Source organism: Melopsittacus undulatus, chromosome 1, assembly GCF_012275295.1.
Source record: "Melopsittacus undulatus isolate bMelUnd1 chromosome 1, bMelUnd1.mat.Z, whole genome shotgun sequence".
Lineage (NCBI taxonomy): Eukaryota > Metazoa > Chordata > Aves > Psittaciformes > Psittaculidae > Melopsittacus > Melopsittacus undulatus.
The window spans coordinates 85,858,150-85,882,043 of NC_047527.1; the positions used below are offsets into that span (position 1 = coordinate 85,858,150).

The following is a 23,894-nucleotide window of genomic DNA, read 5'->3' on the forward strand; positions in this document are numbered from 1 at the left end:
TCTCCAACCGAAACCGTTCTTCAGTTATGTTATCCTCAGAACATTTCCCATAAATGTAATTTAGACACTGCACTCAAAGACATCCCAAACATGACTAACAAAACCCACTTACTGCATTTTGATCAGTATTTAAGTCAATCTAGGTAAGGTATCTCACCAGCGTGGAGAAATGGGACTGCTCCAGAGGGGGTACCCAATCTAAATGTGATTTGTTACAGTGAAGAACAAGGTAAAGGATGAATTGATGTACTCCAGCAGAAAAAAACCCTTTTGGGAGTGTGGGATGCAGAGGGCGAGGGCCAGATTGGCTGTTGCAGGATTAGGAAAAGGATGCATCCAGTGATGGGGTGGTTGCCACTTGGGTGCATGGAATGGCGTGAGACCCCTGGGATCACTCTCTTGAATCCTCCAGCAAGGAAGAAGTGAATGTCCAGGTATCTGGGGAGCCCAAAGCACTGGCTGGCAGGTTGGTTGATTCCTGGCACATTTTGAGCTTGTCAAGAACCGGTGGCTGGGTGACACCCTAAGTGTTGGAGATTCTGGGGGAATGCTGTGAGATATCCATGCCCGGGGGAAGGGAAGCTGCTGATGTGACCACTTTTAAGTATTTTTGCTTTAAGCAGTCTTTGCTGGCTTTCATACCAGCATAATGTAAATGCTATTCTTGGGCTCATTTGTATCCAAGTTCAAACCCACATCATTTCCTTGGTTCAAACGATCAACTTGGTTTTGGGGTTGAGGTTCCACTTCAAAAAAACTGATCTGCAGGGAGCCCAGTTAAAGCAGAAAATGACTTGGAGAGGGAAAGGAGTAGGGTGACACAACAAGAAAAATCACTGGAAACTAAACACTGAACGTTAAAAAAACCACAAGACCTATGCTGTACATGTATTGCCCATTCTGCTCCCACTTCCTACTGCAACTCTCAAGTATAAAACTGTTAGGGTTTTCTGTCCTTTTGAGCATCTTTGCGAAAAGCAATGCAAAGCAGGAATTTGAATGATAGAGAAAAGAACTCAGAAGGGAGGGAGCTTTGGGAAGTTTCACAAAAACCATAGATGGGGCTGTTGCTGAGATTTCAGTGCTTTAAAGAAATGGGGAGGGTTTCCTCTTGTCTGTGGCCATTGCAGAGTGGAAATCACTTGTGCCACATACATCCCTGTGGAAGGAGATGTTTCAGAGACCATAGGTATAGCATACCCTGTATCATTTCAAACATGATTTGGTTTCATCCTTTTTTGATTAGTGAGGGGTAAATCCTCAGCCTGGACTTACTGAGCAGATGGTGATGAGATGCAGATGGTTGTGAGAAGGAGGTGGTGGTGATGGTCTAGCAGTTTGTGTTACCTTCTTCTTTTTGACAGACAAAAAAGGAACTTACAGACCCAGAGGAAAAATATTCAGTGAGCAAGAGGAGCTATAATCTAAACTAGCTAAAGAAAAAAAAATCACTTACTAATTGCTCTTCCTCAGGCAGCAACACAAATAACCTGCCTGTGTTTTGCTGTTGAGGAGAGACCTGACTCGTTCACAGCAGCACAATGCAAGTTTGGTTGTAATTCACTTTGAAAAGAAGCAGGTCAGTCCTATTAGATGTGCAGAAGAATGATTTAAAAGGAAACAAGTCTTTGTAAGCAAGAATTTCAGTGGAGGGCGAGAGCGGGGAATAGCGAGTACATCCAGTCAGAATTTCTCCTGCTATCACTGGTCAGTCTAGCACATACATAAACCAGCACATGCTTTCTGGAAGTTTTAATAATGTGAAAGGCCTTCATCAGCTGCAATCAAACATCAGTTTACAACACAGTGCCAGATGAAACACTGGATCCTCAGCTGCCCTAGGCTAGTCTTTGGTGCAAGCTCCTGCAGGGGGGAAGTCATCTTTCTTCAGTCCTGTGACAAGTGAGATGTCTGTGTTACAGTCCTCCTTGCCAGGAGGGCAAGGCCTTGTAAATGAGATGCAGTGGGAGCATGGAAAGTGCTTGACATCACAAAGAGCTAATGAATTGCTTACAGTAACCTATTGCTCCTGGGATATCAGTGTGTTTTGGACTAGAGCATCTTTTGGTACCATGGTGTAGGGCAGAAGGGGCAGTGTAACCTGGCTTCTCCCCCTCACTGATGCTTGATCTCCCCAGGCACAGGGCCCAGTGGAACAAGGAGACTGTAGCAGGGCTCTTCAGTGCTCACTTTGCACTGTGCCCCACACATGAGCTGGCCGTATACAACCTGCCAGGGAAGAGATGGAAGCTGGAGGCGCAGGTGCTCTCCAAACAGCAGGCTATTGCCAGGAGAAAGTGATTGTTGCATTGCTCCTCAGCTGGCTGCAAGGCATGATTCTCCCCCATGGCTGATAAAGCCTGATAGAGGGAGGTTTAGGGATGATTCACCTTCCTTGGAGAGCCCAATGGCACAGCACTTATACAGCCCTATTTCTATAAATGCTGAGAGCATACAGAGTCTGGAAAGAGCAAGCAAACATCTGGGTGATGAAGGCTAAAACTACTAAATGTGAGGGGAAATACACAAGAGCTCAAATATTGCCAGAAGTCAGGAGGAAACTTCACAACATTCTGTCTCTTTGGAAATGTCTCCCTGAGCAACAAATATGACAAATTATAGTGACTATTGGTTACTATCTCCTCCTCCCTTTCTCCACTCTAGATCACAGCAGCTTTTGGTATCAATGCATAAAGGAGGATCATGGTAATTGTAGCATCTACCGGTGGTCCTGTTAGGAGAAGAGCATTTGGGACCCAGTGAAGCTGTGTTAGGAGAAAAGTCATACAGCAGGTTTTAGTCTGCGTAGGTGCTGCCAGGGAGAACTGGAAAAGCCCTGCAGAGGGCTTCCTATGGGCAGCGTTTGGTTTTATATTACTGGCCTTGCCGGGGCAGAAGCAAAGCATGCTGGCCACAATGGGAGATTTGCAAAGGTAGGGTGGGAAATCCTCAGCAGTGCTGGGATGCCACTTTCCTTTTAGTGACATGGGAAGATCTCCCCCTTTAAACACATTGTCCACCTCGCTTTGTTCCACCTGAGCTCTCTGAACTGCGCCTGGCAGTTGATGCTGTCCCTTGGTGCCTCCTGAGGAGTCAACAGCTGCAGTGACTGTTGACAGCCGACGCAGCCTGGATGGCCGATCTCATGAACTTTTGTACCAGGCTGCTCTTTTCTAATGGTGAAAAAAGAGAGAGATGTCTGCATGCATGGCTACCTTGGTTAGCATGAACAGGAAGGGTACTCTGAAGGGTGACTTACCAGCACAGGCGAATGCTTCCCTCCTGAAGCAAAATCAAGTTTCTCACAATGCCAGTGATGCAAGCCTCTCCAAACACACTTCTGCTGAAGGCACTGTGTGCTAGGAAACACCGAGAAGTTCCATCACCCACTTTGCACTGCTCGTTTTGTTACGTAATTCATGGGTTGTTTTCCTTTTGGTGGGAGGATTGCATCAAAAAACACAGTACCTTTTAAAAACAAAAACAAACCCCCCAAAACTGCTGATTGCTTACAGCAAATGCAGTTCTGGCTGTGATTGAGTGGGAAGGCACTGTGTGTTACTGCTCCGAGCAAGATGGCATGGATGACATGCCACTGGTCTTCCTGCAGCACCCCAGGCCCATCATGGAGCAATTCATCCCTCCTTATTATCACTTCTGGACATTCAGACCTACCAAACTCAAAAGGCCTCCAAAATCCCCTTGCAGAGCTCGCCAGCTCTTATGCTTGGGAAGTATTCAGTGCTTTCTGTAAAGAGCATATTGTCAGAGCTGCTAGATTCTTTTCTAAAGCTTCTTTAACCCTTTTTCTTTCACAGATGTTTAGTCCTTCAGCTGGGAGAGTTTATTTCTGATAGTGCAATGGTATGAGAAGTAGAGAAGCAATGTGGCTTCATCTTATGTAAGGCAAAATCCTCTTCCGTCTCTTTGTTACTACGATAGCTTTGCTCCATGCTAGTGCTGCAGATGGTTGCCTTGAGAAGAGGATGGGTGGAGGAGGGAAGAAGAAAAAGCCACTTGGTGGCCTTAACAAACTGCTACTCAAAGCACCGAAAGCCAGATCCTGCTGTCATGGAGCTCAGGAGGAGTTTCCCCCTGGCTTCACTGGGGTAAAGTGTCCGGGCCAGGAGCTGCCTGTTGCAGAGGGACAGACAATCCTGGCCCTGCCAATGCAAGGGGCTGCCTGCTGCTATACTGCCTGAGCAGCCGTGAATTATGAGGTTTCCCTCCCCAGCTGCAAGGCAATGACTTTTTAAAAGACTTTTTGAAAAGGACAGACAGCAGCATTTAAAGAGATGAGGACAAAATTCCTGCTGGCACAGTGCTGCTTGAGAAATGGTAAATGCCCCACATAAAATGGCACATGTACCGAGGCTTCTGAGGCATCTCTCAGGTCGGGAGTTTACTGGCCAGGCTACTTCCAAGTCTCCACAGCACTGGTAGCAGCATAGGACTAACAGCAGTCCCAGGACACAGCTTCAGTGATGTTGTTCCCTATCCACCTAAGCTCCAGCCTGAAACCTAGACCAAGATCCATTTAATGTATAATGTATCTCAATATCTTAGAAAAAGCAGTGTCTAGATACTCCAGTGATCGATCCTATGTTTGGTATAGGTGTGCATTTCCACATCAGACAGTCAGATAAAGTCCTCTCTACTAAGGACTGGGAGAGCTTCAAGGGCTGGTGCTTAATTTTTTGCAAGGCAAATGATGATCATATGATGCTGCTGGAGAAGCAGCAGCACAAGCTGTCCTCATTAGGGGAATAAAATAAATGACAGGGACAGGGAACTCAAGAACATCATTATTGCTGCCCAAGGCTCATTTGCGAACCCATGTTACAAGGGCTGCTCCAGCTCTGCTTGGGATCAGTTCTTTCCTCTTCCCTCAAAGGTCCCCTTGAATCAAGTTCCCATAATTTTGATGCTTGCCAGAAGTTTAAAGGATCCTCTTGGGAACTCAAAATCTATAAATTTATACTTTAAAATGCTAGCTCACATTTCCAGAGCACAGAGGCCTTTCAAGGAAGGTCTGTAGGGCAGAACAGGGTGTTCCAGCATGGAAAAGTGATAGAGTGGTACCAGCGGAGTGGCAGCAGAGTGTCACCTCTGTCTTCAGTTTGTGAAGGCACAAAGCAGCTACAGTGCACAGGATTGACAAGTATAGGTGCCTCCAGTGCCATGGGATGAGGTGTCACTAACAACACAAGGAAAGCTATTATACCTGCAGAACTAAGAAAAACCTATTCAGCTCAGCACACACCTTAATGAACCTCCTCAGAGCTTAAGGGAGCAGAGGTTGTCCAGATACAACATCATCTTTCAGCTACATTTTATGGCTTCCTTTCACCACTCTGCATAGATAGGGCTTTAAAGTACAAAACGTCAGTACAAAGAATGGAAATCTGGGCCTAACTTCCCACTGGTCAGGAGAACATCAAATGTCAGCATGGTCTCATGTAGTCTTAAGTCTGTAAGTCCTAAATCTCATCATAGAATCATAGAATTCCAGGTGGAAGGGACCCCAAAGATCATCTGGTCCAACCTTTCTTGGCAAAAGCTAAGTCTAGATAAGATATCTCAGCACCCTGCCCAGCTGAACCTTAAAAGTGTCCAGTGTCAGGGAATCCACCACTTCCATGGGCACATTTTTCCAGTGGCTGATTGTTCTCATTGAGGAAAACTTTCCTCTTGTGTTTCAGTCAGAATCTCCCTGGGAGTAACTTGTGCCCATTACCCCTGTTTCCCCCATAGGATTCCTTGTAAAAAGGAAGTCTTCATCTTCTTTGTAGCCACTCCTTAACTACTGGAAATGTGTTGGGAAGGTCTCCCCTGAGCCTTCTTTTCTCAAGGCCTTACAAACCCAGCTCTCTCAGCCTCTCCTCTCATGGCTTCCCAGTCCTTTGATCATCTTTGTGACCCTTCTCTGGACCTTCTCAAACCTGTCCATTTATTTTTGCATAGCAAGAACCAAAGCTGAACACAGTATTCCAGGTGTGGCCTAAGAAGCACTGGGTGGGATGATGACTTCTCTATCTCTGCTGGTGATGCCCTTGTTGATGCAACCCAGCATCTTCTCAGCTTTCTTCACCACAGCTGCCCATTGTTCACCCACATTGAGCTGCTTGTCCACCAGGAACTCCAGGTCCCATTCCACAGAGCTGCTCCCCAACCAGATTGATCTCAGCCTGTGCTACATTCTTGGATTGTGTTTTCCCAGGTGTAAAACCTTATACTTGTCCTTGTTGAACTTCATAAAGTTCTTGTTATTTCACTCTTACAGCCTACCCAGGTCATCCTCCAGGGTGACTCTCCCTTCCAAAGTGTCCACTTCCTGCTCAGTTTGGTACCATTGGCAAACTTGGTCAGGATACACTTAATCCCATCTTCCAGATCACTTATGAAGATATTAAACAGTGTTGGGCCCAAGCTTCTCTACTGATGCATTCATGCTTCCCCCATATTCCTAGTCCTTAGTGCAAGTATTACAACAACACTGTAACCATGGTAGTGCCAAGTACAGTTCACTAGCAGCCAGTTTGTCTATACGCTCTGGTCTAAAACCATCGACTTGGTTAGTCATTGTGTTTTCATTTTTCGTATTATTCTTTTGGTTTTGGTGCATTAAGTTACAGTAGTCAATGTAATTCTCAAAGATGAGTCCTTCTCCTTTCACCTCTCCGTTTACACACAGTATTAGCCGTCCTTTCTGCCCTCTCAGGAAATCCAGAACAGAACCTTAACTCTGCCTCATTATATCTTCCTCAGGAAACGTACACAGTTCCTGAAAGTTCCACCTAATTTTCCTTCCATCTCCCACAGGCACTGCTATTTGCTAGTAGAGCTTTTCACTCATGCCCTTTGTGATAGGAAACCAACAGAACAAGATCAAAGCCTTGCTTAGCTTTCTTCTAAAAACATGATGCTTTTCACTGAGCCAGGCCACTACAAACCCTGTTGAGATCAGGTTATCTGTTATGACTGTTCACCTTCAGGCTCTTAACAAGCATGCATCATGACTGTCCAACACACCAACAGTGGCAGAAACTGAGAATCATTGGTGCAAAGCTCTAGGAGGCTATAAGAAAAATAGAAATTTGATGACAACCCAAAGTCACACAATGACTGCGAGCCTTTCTTCTTCATATGGTTTCTGTGATACTTGCAAAGATGATCACAGCGGACGTCTCTAGAAGTCAAAGAGCTGTCATGTTTATTGTTCAAGCAGTCAGATGCCAGGAGAATTTTAAACACGCCACCTTGCTGCAAGCTCTTCTGAAACCTTAAGATTAGGCTATACTCTGTCAATAGTCTTGTTCAAATACATAAGTTACTCTTCCCTAGAATGGGATATTCATAAAAATCTTCCCACATCTAATTAGTACTGACAGGTGGAAGGGAACGTATACCATAACAGAAATCCTCCTTTTTCTGGCTGCTATGACTTTGCATCTGCAGGGCCTGATGAAAATCATCCCTGAAATGTGAAGCTCCTGTTTCCTGAACTGCAGCAACATGCAACAGACCAAAAATATTGATCACCTGCCTTTGAAGGGTGGATAAAAAGCAAAACTGTCCAAAGCATTGTTGACTTCTGAATGTCAAAATGTGCACTAAAGGCTTATCTTAGGATTGCACTCAATGTTTAAAGCTTTCCCTCCAGGTTTTCAAGTTAATCCTCTCCCAAGTGGAACATGTTCAATAGTAGCAATCAGCTAATCAGTTCAATGTTACAATAGGCTCCCAGTTCCCTGGGGTACACCAGTAAACCATGCCATAGCTCCGTGCTCAGCTCAGCCTGAGCTGGATAGGGTCATTAGCTTAGCGCTGGCCTGGCTCTGTGCACTCAGACCTGGAGGCACCCTAGCTGATGAGCCCTGTGGGAAGCCAGGACATGCAGTATGGTGAAGCACAAAGCCTATGGGATCAGGCACAGGCAGGCAATCCTCTTCTCTGTGCAGGCCTTACTCTAGGTGGTGGAAGCACAACTGTGTTTGTTATCGTTTCCCAGGAGAAAATGCCTTTACTCACAATTTCATAGTCAAATACTTCCTTCAGGCACCATCTTGGTAGGTTCTATTAAAATGGGGTTTCTAGTGTCTCATCCTGTCCCTTCTCAAACAAATGTACTCCTTAACTGCAGTTGAGCACCATGCACAGAAGCTTCTGCTTCTTTAATTGCAATTGCTTGCTTAACACATCGGCTGTTCATCAGCCCTCCCTCTTCTCCCAACACAATCATGGGTGGAAATTTTCTTGCTCAGAGGTTCACGGGACTTAGTGAAATGCAAAATTAGAACATGGCCTGTTTAAAACAACTACTAATGCCTTTCTTCTGTTTCCCACAAAGCATTCTTGTAACCAAAGCCACAAAAAAATTAGGTATTTTTAAACAAGTGGATTGATTCATTGATTACTGTCTCTTCCTCCCCATTATTGTTTCCCATCAGAGCTGTCAAATTACTCTCAGAGCACTCACTGAACCATGCTCTCCCTACTCTTACCACTGCTATTTCTGCGGCCCAGCCCTCACATGAGTTATTTACACCTAGGTAGAAGATGTATTAGTTTCTAACCACCTTAATATACATGCTTCAAATTGAAAGTGAATAAAAGTGTTTAATTTTGTTGAACAAATGAGCAGCACAGACTTCAGCAACTGCCTTCAGTCTTGAAGGGAGGGAGGGAAGGCTGGAGGGACTAAAACAATGCTAACTATCAGCTTAGTGCTGGAGGCAGCCATGGGGAGGTCAAGGAGACCTTGGCCATTAGTGGGAAGACAGAGGCTTCTCAGATACACAGTTTGCATCTACTCTGGCTGGAAATTAAAGGGAGTTTTCCTTTTAAGTGAGGTGCCCACAGCAGGCACTGCAAGATCCCCAACCCTGCTTGAAGTTCAGTGTGTTACAAGGTGCTGAGGCTCCTGAATCACTCTCAAATGGAGGGTTTGTCCCCACACACCGACCTTCCCACCAGCAATGACCCAAGAAGTGACACTGCATTTCACCCAAGTGTAAATGCATTCAGAAAAAAAGCAAAGTCCACTGGGAGTCCCTTCCTCTGCTGCCTGGACTTTCCAAGATGTCTCTGGAAATGAATCAAATTCATGTCTTCCATGAAACAGCCCAAAAGTAGCAGCAGCAGCTTGGGCGAGGAGGCACTAATTTTGTTCCTCCTCCAGTTCTCATCTGCCAGAGCGGCTTTTATTAGATGTATTCCCCAAGTGTACTTGCTTTCCAGTACAACCCCAGGAGGAAATCAGGACACCACTTTTTCTATTGTAACAATATATCCAAAGTACAGGAAACAGCAGAGGTTCCCTTTCTCTTTTTTTGCCGGAAGACTTTTTCCTGGAGTGCATGGAACATATCTCAGCACATGTATTGCCAGCTCTTTCAGGGTTGCCTTGAGATGCTTTAATTTTTTCCATATGCTATTCCTTCTCCACTTGCCTCCCCCAGCATTCTTGATGTCACAGGCATGTTACATATTCCCACTAATTAATTTATACCCAAGATTTTACGTTATACAGATGCACCTGTGGGATGAATTTGTCTAAGGCAGTCACAACGAGAATTGAGGAATCAGATTTTTCCCTCTTCCCATCAATACCCAACCACCATCCTGTGCAACACTTCCTATGGAAGTGGGACTCAGGTGTTGAGAATAAGCAAGAAGCCACCGCAGCTTCTTGCCCAGCTTTAGAATCTCACTGTTAACAAAGGTATTTCAGCACCCCTCATATGGAGGGCAGATACTACATTGAACAATACACAACCAACACTGACACAGTGCTTTTCATCAAGGACTTTACAGAGCTGTACCCAGGAAACTCTTCTTTCCCAGTTCATTGGGAAAATGAAGCAAACAGGAACTGAAGCAATTTTCCTAGTCACACATTTGGGAACAGAATCCCAAATGCTTCTCAGTCCAGAATTTTATGGATTGGACAAAGGTGGCTGACTAAATGGCCTTCTTGATAAATCAAAGGCACAAGACTTTTGCATCAAAGAAGACTACTGAACTTCCCAGCCTGTCTTACTGAATCACAGGTGCTCTTGTAACCCTTTCTACACCATTTTGGAAATTTACGTGCCTATCAGGGATACATAATTTGAAGGGAGAAAAGACCAGCTGGAAATATGCAAGATCTCACAAGACCAACATTTTCTCCAGTGCAACTTGATGCAAAGTGACCACCCTGGGGAAACAAAGGTCAACTCTAAGTGTGTCAGAAGGCCCATCTCAGTCCCTTGCAAAGAAAATATGGCTAAGGAAAAGCAGGAGTATTTCAGATCCTTCCAGTGGCAGTAAAGCCCAGCACTGGCAGTGAATCACTTCATCACTATAATATACCCTGGTGGGTTTTGTTCTGTTACTGACTTTAAGAGTTATAAAGTCTTACCCAGCTGAGGAACAATCGAGAGATACTTATATAGACTCCAAGTTTTCCAGAAATGCAATGGTTTTCAGTGCTCTCAAACAGAATACACGTGTTTTCTTCCTGGAGTAAATGGTAGCATCAGGCAGTAAAGGCGCAACCTTGTTCACTCCTGTGCAGGAGGCACCTTCTGCATCTTGCTAATGGGGCCAGGCTGCAGACTTCTGCAAAAATGGAGCTCTATTCAGAGGACACAAGCCATTACATGGCATACCCTACCTTCCAGGGGAATGGAGATCCTATCAGGTCTGGTAAGAAACCCACTGCAAACCAGACATTATCAAGTAAGTTACCTAAGAACAGAAGACTCATGTCTAATATGTGAGGATTTGACCAAAGCTTGCATAGATAGCACCCAGAGTTGGGGGGGGGGGGGAGGGGGGGGGGGGAGGTGATTGGTGGTGGTTTTCTCTTCTTTTCTTCCTCTGTTGAGGCCTTCAGGGATTCCATAGGTAGCTTCTCTGGGAAAGTTACATGCTGCAGACTTACTTGCAGACTTCCAAAATGTAATCCTTGGGAAAATGCGCAGTGAGCATGCATAGACACAGCTGTAATTCTGACATCTTCAACACATACTTTCTCTAAACACAGGGCAGAGTTTCCCCCTACTTACAGTCTTTCATCAAAGTCCCCCTTTGCCTTGGAAAGTGAGGAATAGAGAGAAGCAAGCAGAACACCGTTTGCAATCAGTAACCTGCATAGGATGCTGACCCCCCAACAAACACTACTTTTTAGCGTAGAAAGTTAAATATCCCTGTTTTATTTTTCAGATGTCAGGTTCAGCATTGTCATGGATCAGTGTTACTTTTCCAAAGCATCCAGTGCCATACAGGAGCCAGACAGCCACAGAAGATGACAACAGCCACAGATGTCATGGCAGGCTTGGTAAACAGCCACCAACAGGACAGATGCACAAACAGCAGAACTGTATTTGTTAACACAGCCAGTTCAATCAGCAACCCTGAAACATAAGCTTTTTTATTAATAAACATAGGAAATAAACTGTTGGCAAGTCACACACTGGCACTCACTTCTACTGACTCAAGAATTTGGGACACATGAGTTATTGAAAAAAAAATCACACAAAAAAAGGGAAAAGGAGAGGAAGAAGGGAAGAGACTCAAGAAATCATAACAAAAATCACATCTCCTGTATCTGACAAATTACTCACTTGCTTTCACAGAAAGAAGGGAAGGAGAATAACAACTCAGACTTTCAAAGGGTGTATGCGTAAATGCATCTGTCCAGATCTAAACCTGTGCTTTGCCTGTGCGAATAGATGACCAAAAGAATGAATTACTTAAAAATACTTTACACTTAAAGTAGCTTGGAAGTCTTGGTTCTGATCTCTCTACTTGTAGTTCAATGAATAATGGAGTTACCAACCTGTGTATTCATAATTGCCTCAACTAAAATGGAAACTGGGTGCAAGTCTGGCTGAAAATCCCTTTTTTTTTGAGGCTGCTTGCAAATGAGTTTTACTCCCAATTTACTGCAGATGTGTTCAGCTCACACAAGCAGAATTGAATCTTCTACAAGGACTGAGCTATGCAGTCACTCAAGGGCAAAAAGGCACCTCGTCACACTTCATTAGATGCCTGCTCCTGTTAACTGCACCAGAAGCTACATGGAAACTACCGGAAGTCATCTTGCTACTCACAGACTACTCACTTTTGGTAAATTGCAGGTTGCATAACTCACTAGAGCAAAGCACACATTCAAATATGTATAAAGAAGCAACTGTTCCTTGGGTGAGGGCAGAATAATACTGGACAGCAGCTAAATGTAGCAATGAAATAGTTGTGAATTAGTGAAATAGTGAAACACACAGGAGCTGGGGCACATGGAAAATGAGAATCACATTTAAAACTCTGCTGTGAACCAAGTGTGAAAATAGCTGTTTCTGTCGCATGCTTTGTGCCTCCAGGGGGTTCTGCACAAGTGCTGTACAGTGCAACATGTTCCTCATGCTGTCTAATATTTTCTAGATACTGTCATCATTTTCCCTCCCCCCCCAGTGAACAATCCTCTTGAGGAGGTGGAAGAGCTCTCATAAATTGCTGGCAAAGCCCAAACTGTGTCAGGTTATGAGCGCATCCAAGGGCGTGTAGGTTTACCCTCCAGTTCCCTCAGTTTAATGCACAGGACAGGACTTACATGAATCAAGTCAGAACTGCCATTTTCAAGAACTTGTAACAGTGACATAGAACACTGAGATGAGACACACAGTTGGGAACAGAAGTATGGCATCACGGTTGCAGCACAACTTTACACATGATTTGGGTAAAAACTGCCTTTGAGAAGTGCCCAGTGGTTGGAAGGAAGACAAAGCAGAAGTATATTTTTCCATTTGAAAGCTGCTCTTTTCCTTTTGGGATAGGGGAAAGTTTCCTCTACAACTTAAGAGATTTTTCTAGTTCACAAGTGATTTTAAACATGTTTTCTGTCTCATCAATCCTACAGCACATACACCTAAGCCATTGCTATGGATAACAGATAGAAAGGAAGTACACTACTACTTCAGGCTTCACATGGCAGGAATTTAAAGTTGCATGGAATTTAAAGTTTCTTCATAGAAAAACAGGAAGAGGACTGAGACAACAGTAATAAAATCAGAGCCATCCAACTTATATTTCAGTTAATATTCAGTGTATTATGAACAAGGTGCATCTAGCACATTCAAAGCTATCTACAGACACACTAACTTCATTCTGGGAAAGGGTATCATTAATCAGTTGAATCCCTGAGAAACCTTAGGAAACATCCATACATTCCCAGCAGTCTAAGAAGTATTGGGAGAAAGAGAAGAGGGCAAAAAGAAAAGACCCAAAACCCACTGTGCTTGAGCATTTACCTTTGCCTTCACGATGAGGGAGCTGAACTGCAAGTTCAGCCTTCAGCAGTGACTGAAGTGGCCATGAGATCTGTGTCCTTAGGCATGTCTAAAGGTGCCTTCAGAATGGTGGGGTTTTTAGGTTTGATTTGGGTTTTTTTTAACTGCTCCAATGCCAGAATTACACTCATAGCAGAGCTAGTGTCAAACCAGAAATTCAGTGTGTTATCTGTGGGAATTTAAATGGGGCTTTTCCCCCCTTAAAATATAAGCTTTTAATATCCCTCTCCACCCCCCAAGAATTATCATCTGCCACTTAGATCAGCTTCCTCTGACAAGCCACTTCTGAGAGCATTGAGTCTTAGCTGTCAGTAAATCAGCAAAGTTTCACAGACAATTAAACCCTAAAGCAGTGTGCTATGGTAAAGGCATTTTAACAGAATAAAAAGTTTGGATTCGTCACATATCCAGTGTCACAGTGATGGGCCAGCAACAAGTAAGAGCGCAATAAGCAACAACCTCTTGTGGGACTACTATCAAGAGATGTTTATGCTACAGATTTTTGAACTCACATGGAAGAACTTTGTGAAGAGAGGGGAAGTCTCAAGTAGTCCTGTGTGCAGGAGTAATCTAAGTACCCCAGTGAGTTAATCTTGTACTCGTACCATACCTGCAGGGATACAAACAGTGACTAGAAGCCTTCAAGATGCTATTACTGACTTCAAGAAATACACAGCAGATCAGCCGTTAACATTTAATTTTATTTATTAAAAAAATTGTATAACGTATTAAATACAAACATTTGGAAAAAGCAGTCAAGGCTTCGTTAAGATGCCCAGGAAGACAGAGAATCAAGAAGCTTACCAGGTTTAGAGTTCTTAGACCAGCTGAATTAATTACTGTAATTTTTCATTTACTTCTTTACAGGCAGTGGCCACTACAGCAACCAGTGTCCTTTTTAAAAAGCAGAGATATGATTTGCCAAATCTTCCTACTCAACCACAAAAAGGAAGCAACTCTTTCCAGGTTAAAAAACAGGGTAATAAATACTAATGCATTTAACCTGTAACCTACATCCTATAACACTAAACATTTGCTTATAATCACACGTGGATATCAAGTTTAGCCCCCCAAAAATCACTTACATTTAAAACCTGGATATCCAATAAGGTGTTATAAACTTTATACATTTTCCAGTGAACATTAAAATGAGGACAGTGTTTTGAAGTACAGAAACAACAATGTATCATCTACACGACAAAGGCCAACTACTAAGAGGTGGATGGGGTTTAGTCATGTTCCAGATAGCTAGAAATGTCCTACAAACTGCCACTGAAAGACTAGTTGGAAGACACATCATGTCATGTTCTCAGTTTGTGTTAGCTCCTCTCCCTTTCTATCAGGCCAAGGTGGGAACTGTAGCTACTCTCCTTTCTGCACCTTGTGCTAATAAAGGTGAGAGCTATCATTTTGCTCTGCATGGACAAACCAGATTTAAGTTTTCTTAGACTGTTCTTACTCTTTTACCACTCTTAAATGCAGTATGCAGTACATAAACCACTAAACAGTAAGCAAGAGAGCACAAAGAAGACCTATCTTTTGAAAAGAGAGGAGCACTTCCACTTACTGACAATATGGCACTCCCTCCATCCTCCTTCTTTACCCTGTATCGGCTTTCAAGCTGCAGCATAATACACATTGATGTGGCTATATGGCTCTAAAGCCAAATTCAGCTCTAAAAAAAAAAAAATCTATTTGTGAGGCTGATTCTTTGGGAATAACCAAGCTATTTTAAAAAATCTGGTACAGAATAATCAGACACACAAACATTAACAGATGTCTCCCATTCTACCTTGTATTTGTCACAACAGAAAAAAAGAACTGCCAACCTTCCAGCACTCACAAAGCTTACTACCACAAGGACAAGAGTGCCACAAGTGTTATGGAACACACAGTGTTGTCAGTCAGCTACAGAATGGACTGACTAGATACCTGCAAGAGCACAAGCAGAATGCTTCTGGCAAAGCTGCCCTTTGGGGACAGGCTGAAATTGCACTACATATCCTATTATGAGTAGAGGGTTGAACAAATGGACCAGAATCCTGAACACATGTCAGACCCTGTTACCGAGCAAAGTAATTTCCAGTTACTACATCAGCCCTCAGAGCACAGAGAAAATTGCCAACATGGGCACTGCTGTGCTGGAATTCCTGAACAGCCAATTATTTGGAGATCAACATCTTCAAGAGTAAAAGGCTACTCTTAACAGGCAAACACAGAGAGTTGCTGGATCTACTAAGTAGGTAATCATTCATTTAGCTACAAGCTTGAAAACAAAGTCAATTCCAGCACCTTTCCAAATGTAATAGCATCTGTTACTGCAAGACAGACATTATTATCCTGCTCTTGTGTTCAGTACACTTAGAGCACTTAGTGCAATGAAAACCCTGATGCAGGTCTTGGACTCACATGAAACAAATGGTCAGGCCAGTTCCATCCCATTCCCTTTTTTTTCCTTTTTGACAATTATTGATATGCAAGATCCATATTTCACAAATCATAACATTTTTTGGAACATACTTGGCAACAGATATTGAACAGCCAGAGTTTATTTGACCCCAACAGCCTTGCTCCCACCCAAAGAATTCACTGCCACGCAAAGCAAGCAGGAAATCAGAAGAAGACAAATCTTGTGAAGGGATGGGAGGTCAAAGTTTGAAGAACTTGAAAGAGACAAGAGTCTATTTAGCGTGCCAACTGCTTCTTGCTCAGTGCATAGGTTTTAGCATGATATACACCACATTTAAACAAATGAGGGGTTTGGTTTTCTATCCTGGTTGTTTGGGAAGTACTTTTTTATTTTCTGAAATCTTAAAAAAAAAAATAGGCCTTCCAGCCTCTGAGTCAAAGACAAGAAATCACTGTCTGGGCATCAGTGCCACCCCCCATTACACCATCAGAAGTCAATATGCTGTCCAGCATCTCTGGTGACATATTTGAAATTACAGTCTTAGAATACACTTGAGTCAGTTAATGGCTCCATTCCAGAAACACACAATGTTGCCAAGAGCAGAGCATGGCCCCTAGTTTTAACCTAGTTTAACACATATTTTACAAATGCATTCCTTACAAATCTGATCACAGCAAAATATATATAGTGGTTTTAAAATGGCAAAAAGTTGAATTCAAACAACTCAATTTTTAAACCAGTGAGAAATATGGGAAGTTTTGAAAGAAAACAATAAACTCCTCAAATACAGACATTTGTGGAATATACATATACACTCACACTCTCGCACACACACGCACCCACTTACTTCACTCAGTGTCAGATTAAGATTACACAAGGCAATTTTCAAGGTTGCATTTACAACCACAATGACAAGAACAGCATTTTTGAGGTAGCTGAAGTCAAAGAGCAAACCACAGCACAAGCAAAGAAAAACAGGTGCTCGCGCTCACACCGAGCCCACTCTTTGGAGACACGTTATCATGTGCGCAGGGGCGTGTGTTGAAGAGGCACGTGTTCCACGGGGAATGAAGTTCAGCAGCACTGGAGACTGGATAAACTATTCTCCAGAGAAGCTTATGTTGGGAGACAAGATGCTCAATCAAGGGACTACGGCTTAAATCACTGCACATCAGCTGAGCTGTGGTAAGTCTTAGTGCTCTTGGTCTGTGGCAGTTCTACCAACAACTCTGTCTCACGTGCACTGAAGCAAGTACCACTGTGGCAGTTGAAGATGTTATTAGTCAGAGCTGTCTGTCCCACTTCTCTCCTAGATGCTACTGTTGGTAGAAAGGTACATGTACCCATATCTCACCTACTCCAGTTTGCATGCAGAATGCAGCCTAGCATTCAAGCTCAAGCCCACCTCCACAGTATTACTTGTCAATAGACTGTGAACTGGAACAGCAGAGACAGACTTGAGTTGTCCAGGTGCAATAATATCTTTGCCACATAATAGTGCAGAGACATCAAACTGTCACAGCCTGAATCACCTGACTTCATCTCTCAGAGCCCTTTGCTACCCTCCAACTAAAGGAGTTGAGCTAACCTCACAGCAAATGCCAGGCAATGTGGGCCTAAGGCGATAGATACTAGCTGTGGCTGGCTGACTGGCTCAGCCACAGTAACTGGATCATGTCCCTGGGCATACAGAGAGCTTGATCCTGCCCATATTATAAAACTGTGTGAAACACACTCATACACACACACATAATGCAGTATTTTCATCAAGAAGCTTTTGACAAATCAGTTTTTTGCAGGATTACTGCTGAGAGTCCTGAAGATGGGATGGAAAATATGGCAAGATGTTTTTCAAAGGTAGAAAGAAAAGAAAAGAAAATCAACCCCCTACAATTAGGTCTCTGTTGTGTAGTTACTGTATGAGAGAGACTGCACAGATGAGAAGTTGTTATTCCACTGTCTTCCTCCAGTACTCTGCTGCAACTCTGCCTGCTCCTTATATTTAGTCAGAAGATTTTTGGCTTCTTGCAGATCCTGAGAAGAGTTTTCCCCATATTCTTCTTTCAGCCACTGCCTGAACTGCAGAAATTGAACATACATATACAATATGGTAAGACAATAACATGAGACTGAAGAAGCAATACTCCCTCCTGTCCTACAGAATTGACAGCCTTTAAGAACACAAATAGTTCAAAGAAAAGCTCTCCAAATATTGCATGTCCCTCAACACCACAGAATACTTTGGCATAGGAACACACATTTGAAATCACTGAGATCCCTTATATCCCCTAAAATGATACACATCCACAATAGCTTGGCTGACTGGAAAAACATAGAGTAAGGAACACCTACTAGGCAAGGAGATATGGATTTAAAAGCACCCTCCTCCTGTTGCATATACAAACAATCAGATGAAGTAAGCCTGGAAGCTAATACAAGAGCTTTAAAAGCTATAGAATAGTACTCTATATTACTGACATAAATGACTGAATATGGTTCATGGTAACAGAAGTACCAGGTCCACCTGAAGGTCAGCCCAGCTCTGCATCCTGGTGTGAGTAGTCAGATTTAAATACTGAAGACAGAATCAGGTAATGGCAGGGCAATAATGCTGTGACCTTTTTCCTAACCATTTCCTCAGCTTCCAGCAATTTTCAGCTCAGGTACTTTCAGAAGCTGAGGCAGTATTCTCTGTGTTTGATAGCAACAAATGAATTTTTCTGCCATGAGATCACTTTTTGAATCCACACATTTTAAACGTAAGGTATCTGGATGCCAACAAGCTCCATACGTACATATTGCGTAAACCCCCCTCCCCTTTTCCTTGATTGGGACCTGCCAATTGGTAACTCCATCTCACATTACAGGGAAAAGTGGAAATCACACCTGTTCACTTTCTCAATTCCACTCAACTTTTTAGGCCCTTATTACATCCTTCTCTGTATTTTTTTTGCCAGTTGATGAATTTTAGTCCACTAACAATCTCGTTGCTCTTCTCTGCAGAAAGCAGCAAGTAGACAGAGACCCCAACCAGTTTGTTCCAGTGGGGACAATATTCATTTTTGAAGCTTTAGCTTTCATAGCCTTGTTCTGTTTGGGGCTTATGGACAGCTTTATCCATAGAGATAATTTATACTGGGAGACAAGAACTCAATATAGTTACTCCCTCCCATCTCTAAAAGATCATAATGTCCTGAGTCAAATCTGAAGCCTCAGACGACCAGATGGAAGTTTGGAATTGGTCCAAACCATGTTGTGACCTTAGTGACTGAATCCCTTCCTGTAAGACTGATATCTAGTGGACCCCATTCCAGAAACCCCACCGGATACCACACTGTAGTGGCACAGCAAAACACCCATGCTAGTGAAATCAGAAAAAAGTTCACACCCATGGCAGATGGCATTATTCCACTGAAATCAGGTATGTAAACAGACACCTGCTAAGGATGTGGTTGCTGTTTAGAGACAGTAGGAAACTACAGCCCAGCCAGTGACTACAGGTGGATATTGCTTTTTGCAACCTACTGCCTCCCCCTCAGTAAAAAAAGGCAGAATGTATCGTCCATGGTGGATGAAAAAAAGCCACCAACAAACCAGAAGAGACGTTACTGTCTTTATCAGGCTATTTGCATATAGCCTTAATTGTCATTGCTGTTAGCCCAGACCAATTAGAGCAGAAATGACTGTAAGGGAGGAAGGAGACAAGCCTGGAAAGTCCCCTCTGACTTTTGTCTCTTTAAAAATCAGTTACTCTACCATTTACACCAGTCCCAAACGATCCAGGAAACATTCAGTTAAATATTAACACAAACACACAAATATTTACAGTTGCAACTGCATCATGCAAAACAAATGCTAATTTCTGAACTCTGAGCTCTCTGCAGCAATATGACAGGCATGGAATTAAAAATGAAAACATCCTTTGCTCATGTATTTTGCCTTCCAACTTTGGTTTGCCTCTGTTGTTGATTTTTAATAAGCATGATAGGCATAAAAGCCCAGCGAACAGCAACATGCTGAGCAATGGAAAACAGAGGACAGCAGAGTAGGTTCTTAACATAAGTGGAAGTTACAGATCACCCACAGGGAGCAGGTCTTTTGCGTGGGATGTGCTTTTTAAGGGTAAGAAACTAATTTTTGTATTATGAAAACCACTCTGTCTCATCGGACTCTCTCACTCAGTCTTACTGTTCCCTCAATTCCCCTAGTCCTACAAAGCCTTCCAAGGCTAAGAAAAAAAAAAGGGTCATGTTTGAGACTGGTCTACATACCAGAAAATTTATAAAGTCTCAGCCACAGAAGTTGGGAAGAACATGACAGGTATATCATAATGAAAACCTAGTTTAACTCCTGAATAGCAAAGATTTCTGATTATGATTTCTTTCCCGCTTACAATTTCAAATGAATGTGTTGAGGGGAAACCCACTATTTCCATGCAACTGGTACTTATAAGTTGGTCATTCTGCTGCATTCTGAGCAATTAATTTTTACCTCTCTCAAGGTGTCAGTCTTGTATTGTCTTAGCACACATGCAGCAATCACTGCATTGAGAGCACATCTGGGCAGGAGGTGTTTAGATGTTGTGCTTCATCTCTTCTCTCATCTAGCATTCCCTGACACCTTCAGTTCTACCTGCACCTCCCCAGTGGAGCAGGCTTGGCCAAGAAGCCACTCTCCCAAAGCAAAGAGAGTCAGATAAGCCTCCAGACCACAACATAATGGGAAGTAGCCTATGATCTGACTTGGGGTTGTGTTTCACAGATCATTTATTTGCACTTCATTTACCTGATGAACATCATGTTTTTCAAAGTCCTGTAGCTGCCTCTGGAAGCCCATGTTAGGATTGGCACACGATCTTGCTGCGCGAACAACTGACAGTGCATCTTCCCAACCAAAGTCTGTGATGGTCATAATGTAGGCAACCACTAAGGTCACACTCCTGGAGACACCTGCAAGGCTGCAAGAAAAAGTTTGTGTAATAAATTGAAGTAGTGTTGTACTTCATCTATCACAGTTAAAAACATGACTTCCCAACATTACAGCAGACTGCTGTGCTGCTTGCCGTGAAGAAATACTGCAATGTTTGACTTAAAAGGGTTTTGGTGATGCTTTTTAAAATGTATCAGAACAAATCTATGACAAGATCAAGAAAGGGGGTTCTGAATAGTAATTTGTATGCACTGCAATGGAAGAAATAAGTATGAAGTCTTCTTTAAAAGAGGGGACAGTGCACAGTTCCAAGTTAATTTGGTTTTTGATAATCTAGAAGTCAGTCACCCACTTTCTTCTGCTTATATAGATTAGAGCAGCAAAGTAAGACTGTTCCCTCTTCCCTACAAATAAAGGCTTCCATGTCATTGGGCTGAAACTGAACTGTTGAAGTACATATGTCTGGTTGCTTGAGTTCTTTTCCTCTTTCTGCTAGCCATGCACTGTGCAACTTCAACTCTCAGGATTCCAGTTTCACCAGATGAAACACCGGGATAAAGTCATAAATGTTCACTATGAATAGTCTGACAGTGCTGGACAAAAAATTCCCAACTATTACTATTGTAAGTATAAAGAATATGTTTGAGTTACATTTGTACCAGACTCTTTCGCTTGGCATTTGAATAATAGTTTATGCTTTTGAAATGCTTCACAAATTTAAATATGTGGTTTTTAAAACTCTTAACAGAATTCAGGCTAATGATCCCTGTTTTACATACAGGGACACTGAGCAAATGATTCATGCACAGCCCTATCATGAGTCTGTACCAAACGGGGGATTTATGCTCAGGATCTGTGTACAAGTCCAGTGTTCATATCACAAGATGACTCTGATTCCAGATACAGACTCAGATATGTCACTTGGACATACAGCATAAAGACTACAACCAATAGCAGAGAGCAAGAAAAAAAAACAGGGTGGGATTTCTTTTTCTATTTTCTACAGTCCTAGGAGCATCTCTCCAATGAGAGACTTGCTATTAACAAACGCAACATCTGAATGCTTCAGCAGTGTAAAGGTAAAAAAAAAAGATGAATTTCTGTTTAGAGGATTTTTTTTTTACAATTCTGAAGTCAGCAAAATGGCTGTTACAAAAAGGAATTAAATTGGGATTATGGAAATCACATTTAGAAACAGTGATTAAAATAATGAGAAATAAATAGTATGCTTCTAGTCAATGTATAAGTCAAATCAATCCTACAACAAGGTTTGATGAGAAGCTCAAGAACAATTTCTTGGGCTCCTTTTATCTCCAGGCAGCTGCCTGCCCCAGTGACTCAAAAGTCCTGGCATGAGACTTTAACAGCATTCGTAAATCTTCTAGGCCACTTCAAATAAAGGGGGCGTCTCTGTCCAAAAGGATTTTGCTATAAAATGGAGATGAACACTAACTAGTTAAAATGAGGAACATCCAAATTAAGGTAAAGAAACCCTTAAGAATTGGTGTACGTACCAATGAACTAGGCAGCCTTCACCTCTAAGCCGGCACTCATGGATAAATTTGATGCTCTCTCTGAAATGCCTTGCCCTGAAAACAGAAGCAGAATAAAGAAAGTGCTCTATTTAGTAAAATCACTACTTAGAAAGAGAGAAATGTATCCGAAAGCTCACTGAATGCTGTTTCTAGAATTTTGAACTGAATACAGGTCTTACAAAGTAAAAGTTAATGTCTGCAAATGAAACTCAAAACTCACTGGCATTGTTACTCTCCACTGTACCTGAAGAAACTGGTAATATTAGGCAATATGATGTGATAAACACTAACACTTTATTCTGATGATGGTCGAGCCTGTATTTCAGAGTTTTATTCCTCTTTAAACTAGTAACTTGATGTTGCATGTCTTTACAAATGCCAAGTGCAAGGTCCTACACCTGGGTCAGAGCAATCCCAGGAACAGCTACAGGCTGGGCAGAGAAGAGATTCAGAGCAGCCCTGCAGAGAAGGACTTGGGGGTGTTGGTCAATGAGAAAATGAACAAGAGCTGGCTTCAGTGTGCACTCACAGCCCAGAAAGTCAACTGTATCCTGGGCTGCATCAAAAGGACCAGCAGGTCAAAGGAGGTGATCCTGCCCCTCTCCTCTGCTCTCGTCAGACCTCACTTGGAATATTGTGTGCAGTTCTGGTGTCCTCAACATAAAAAGGACATGGAACTGTTGGAACAAGTCCAGAGGAGGGCCACGAGGATGATCAGGGGACTGGAGCACCTCCCACATGAAGACAGGCTGAGAAAGTTGGGGCTGTTCAGCTTGGAGAAGAGAAGGCTGCGTGGAGACCTCATAGCAGCCTTCCAGTATCTGAAGGGAACCTACAAGGATGCTGGGCTAATGGACTCTTCATCAAGTACCATAGTGACAGGACAAGGGGTAATGGGTTCAAACTTAAACAGGGGAGTTTTAAATTGGATATAAGGAAAAAGTTCTTTACTGTAAGGGTGGTGAGGCACTGGAATGGGTTGCCTAGGGAAGCTGTGAATGCTCCATCCCTGGTGGTGTTCAAGGCCAGGTTGGACAGAGCCTTCGGTGGCATGGTTTAGTGGGAGGTATCCCTGCCAATGGTAGGCGGGTTGGAGCTTGATGATCTTGAGGTCCTTTCCAACCCTAACTATTCTATAATTCTATGAATGCTCAGGTGTCAGATGAAACTCAGCATGACTACATGAACAGTTCTCAAGGTATACTGTCTCCCAAAGAGGCATCCACTACCCGCTACCCAAACTTGCGCTTAACTCTGACTTCACTTTCTCCTTCAAACCATGTATTAGGACACATCTAAATGTTACTACTTTCTTCTTTGCAACATGAAATCTCTGCCTTTTGTCCCTGCTATGAAAAACTATTCAATTCAAGCCCTGTCTTCTTCAGCTTCTTCCAGTCTTCTCACCTCAGACCATATTACCCCTCCGCCTGCCCTTACTCAGGGTGTCAGGCAACCCCTGCCTATAGCCTACCTCTTTTTTTTAAGCAGTGGAGGAGAGAATGTCGACAAGCTAAAGATTCAGTTTATAAACCTTAAGGTTTTTACTCTTATTATCCTTTACTTATTATGCCACTTCATTTTAAGTGGGGCAACTCTGAGAGAAAGGAAGTGGGCAGCTGTTATTACCTCAGTAAATCCACAGCACCACCTCTCAGCATCCCAGTCCCAATTTGTTTGCCCTGC

General features: G+C 42.9%; 1 protein-coding gene across 1 annotated transcript in view; it reads right to left on the reverse strand.

Annotated features, from left to right (window-relative positions):
- Positions 1-14,014: 14,014 nt before the first annotated feature.
- The window catches only part of DUSP22 (dual specificity phosphatase 22), a 44,655-nt gene continuing 34,775 nt past the window's right edge, over positions 14,015-23,894 (reverse strand). Inside the window, exons 5-7 of the mRNA XM_031049721.2 lie at positions 22,188-22,262; positions 20,530-20,701; positions 14,015-17,823 (exon numbers count right to left, since the gene is read on the reverse strand). Coding sequence (XP_030905581.1) covers positions 17,638-17,823; positions 20,530-20,701; positions 22,188-22,262 — 433 coding nt within the window. The 3' untranslated portion in view covers positions 14,015-17,637. The remainder of the gene's footprint in view (positions 17,824-20,529; positions 20,702-22,187; positions 22,263-23,894) is intronic.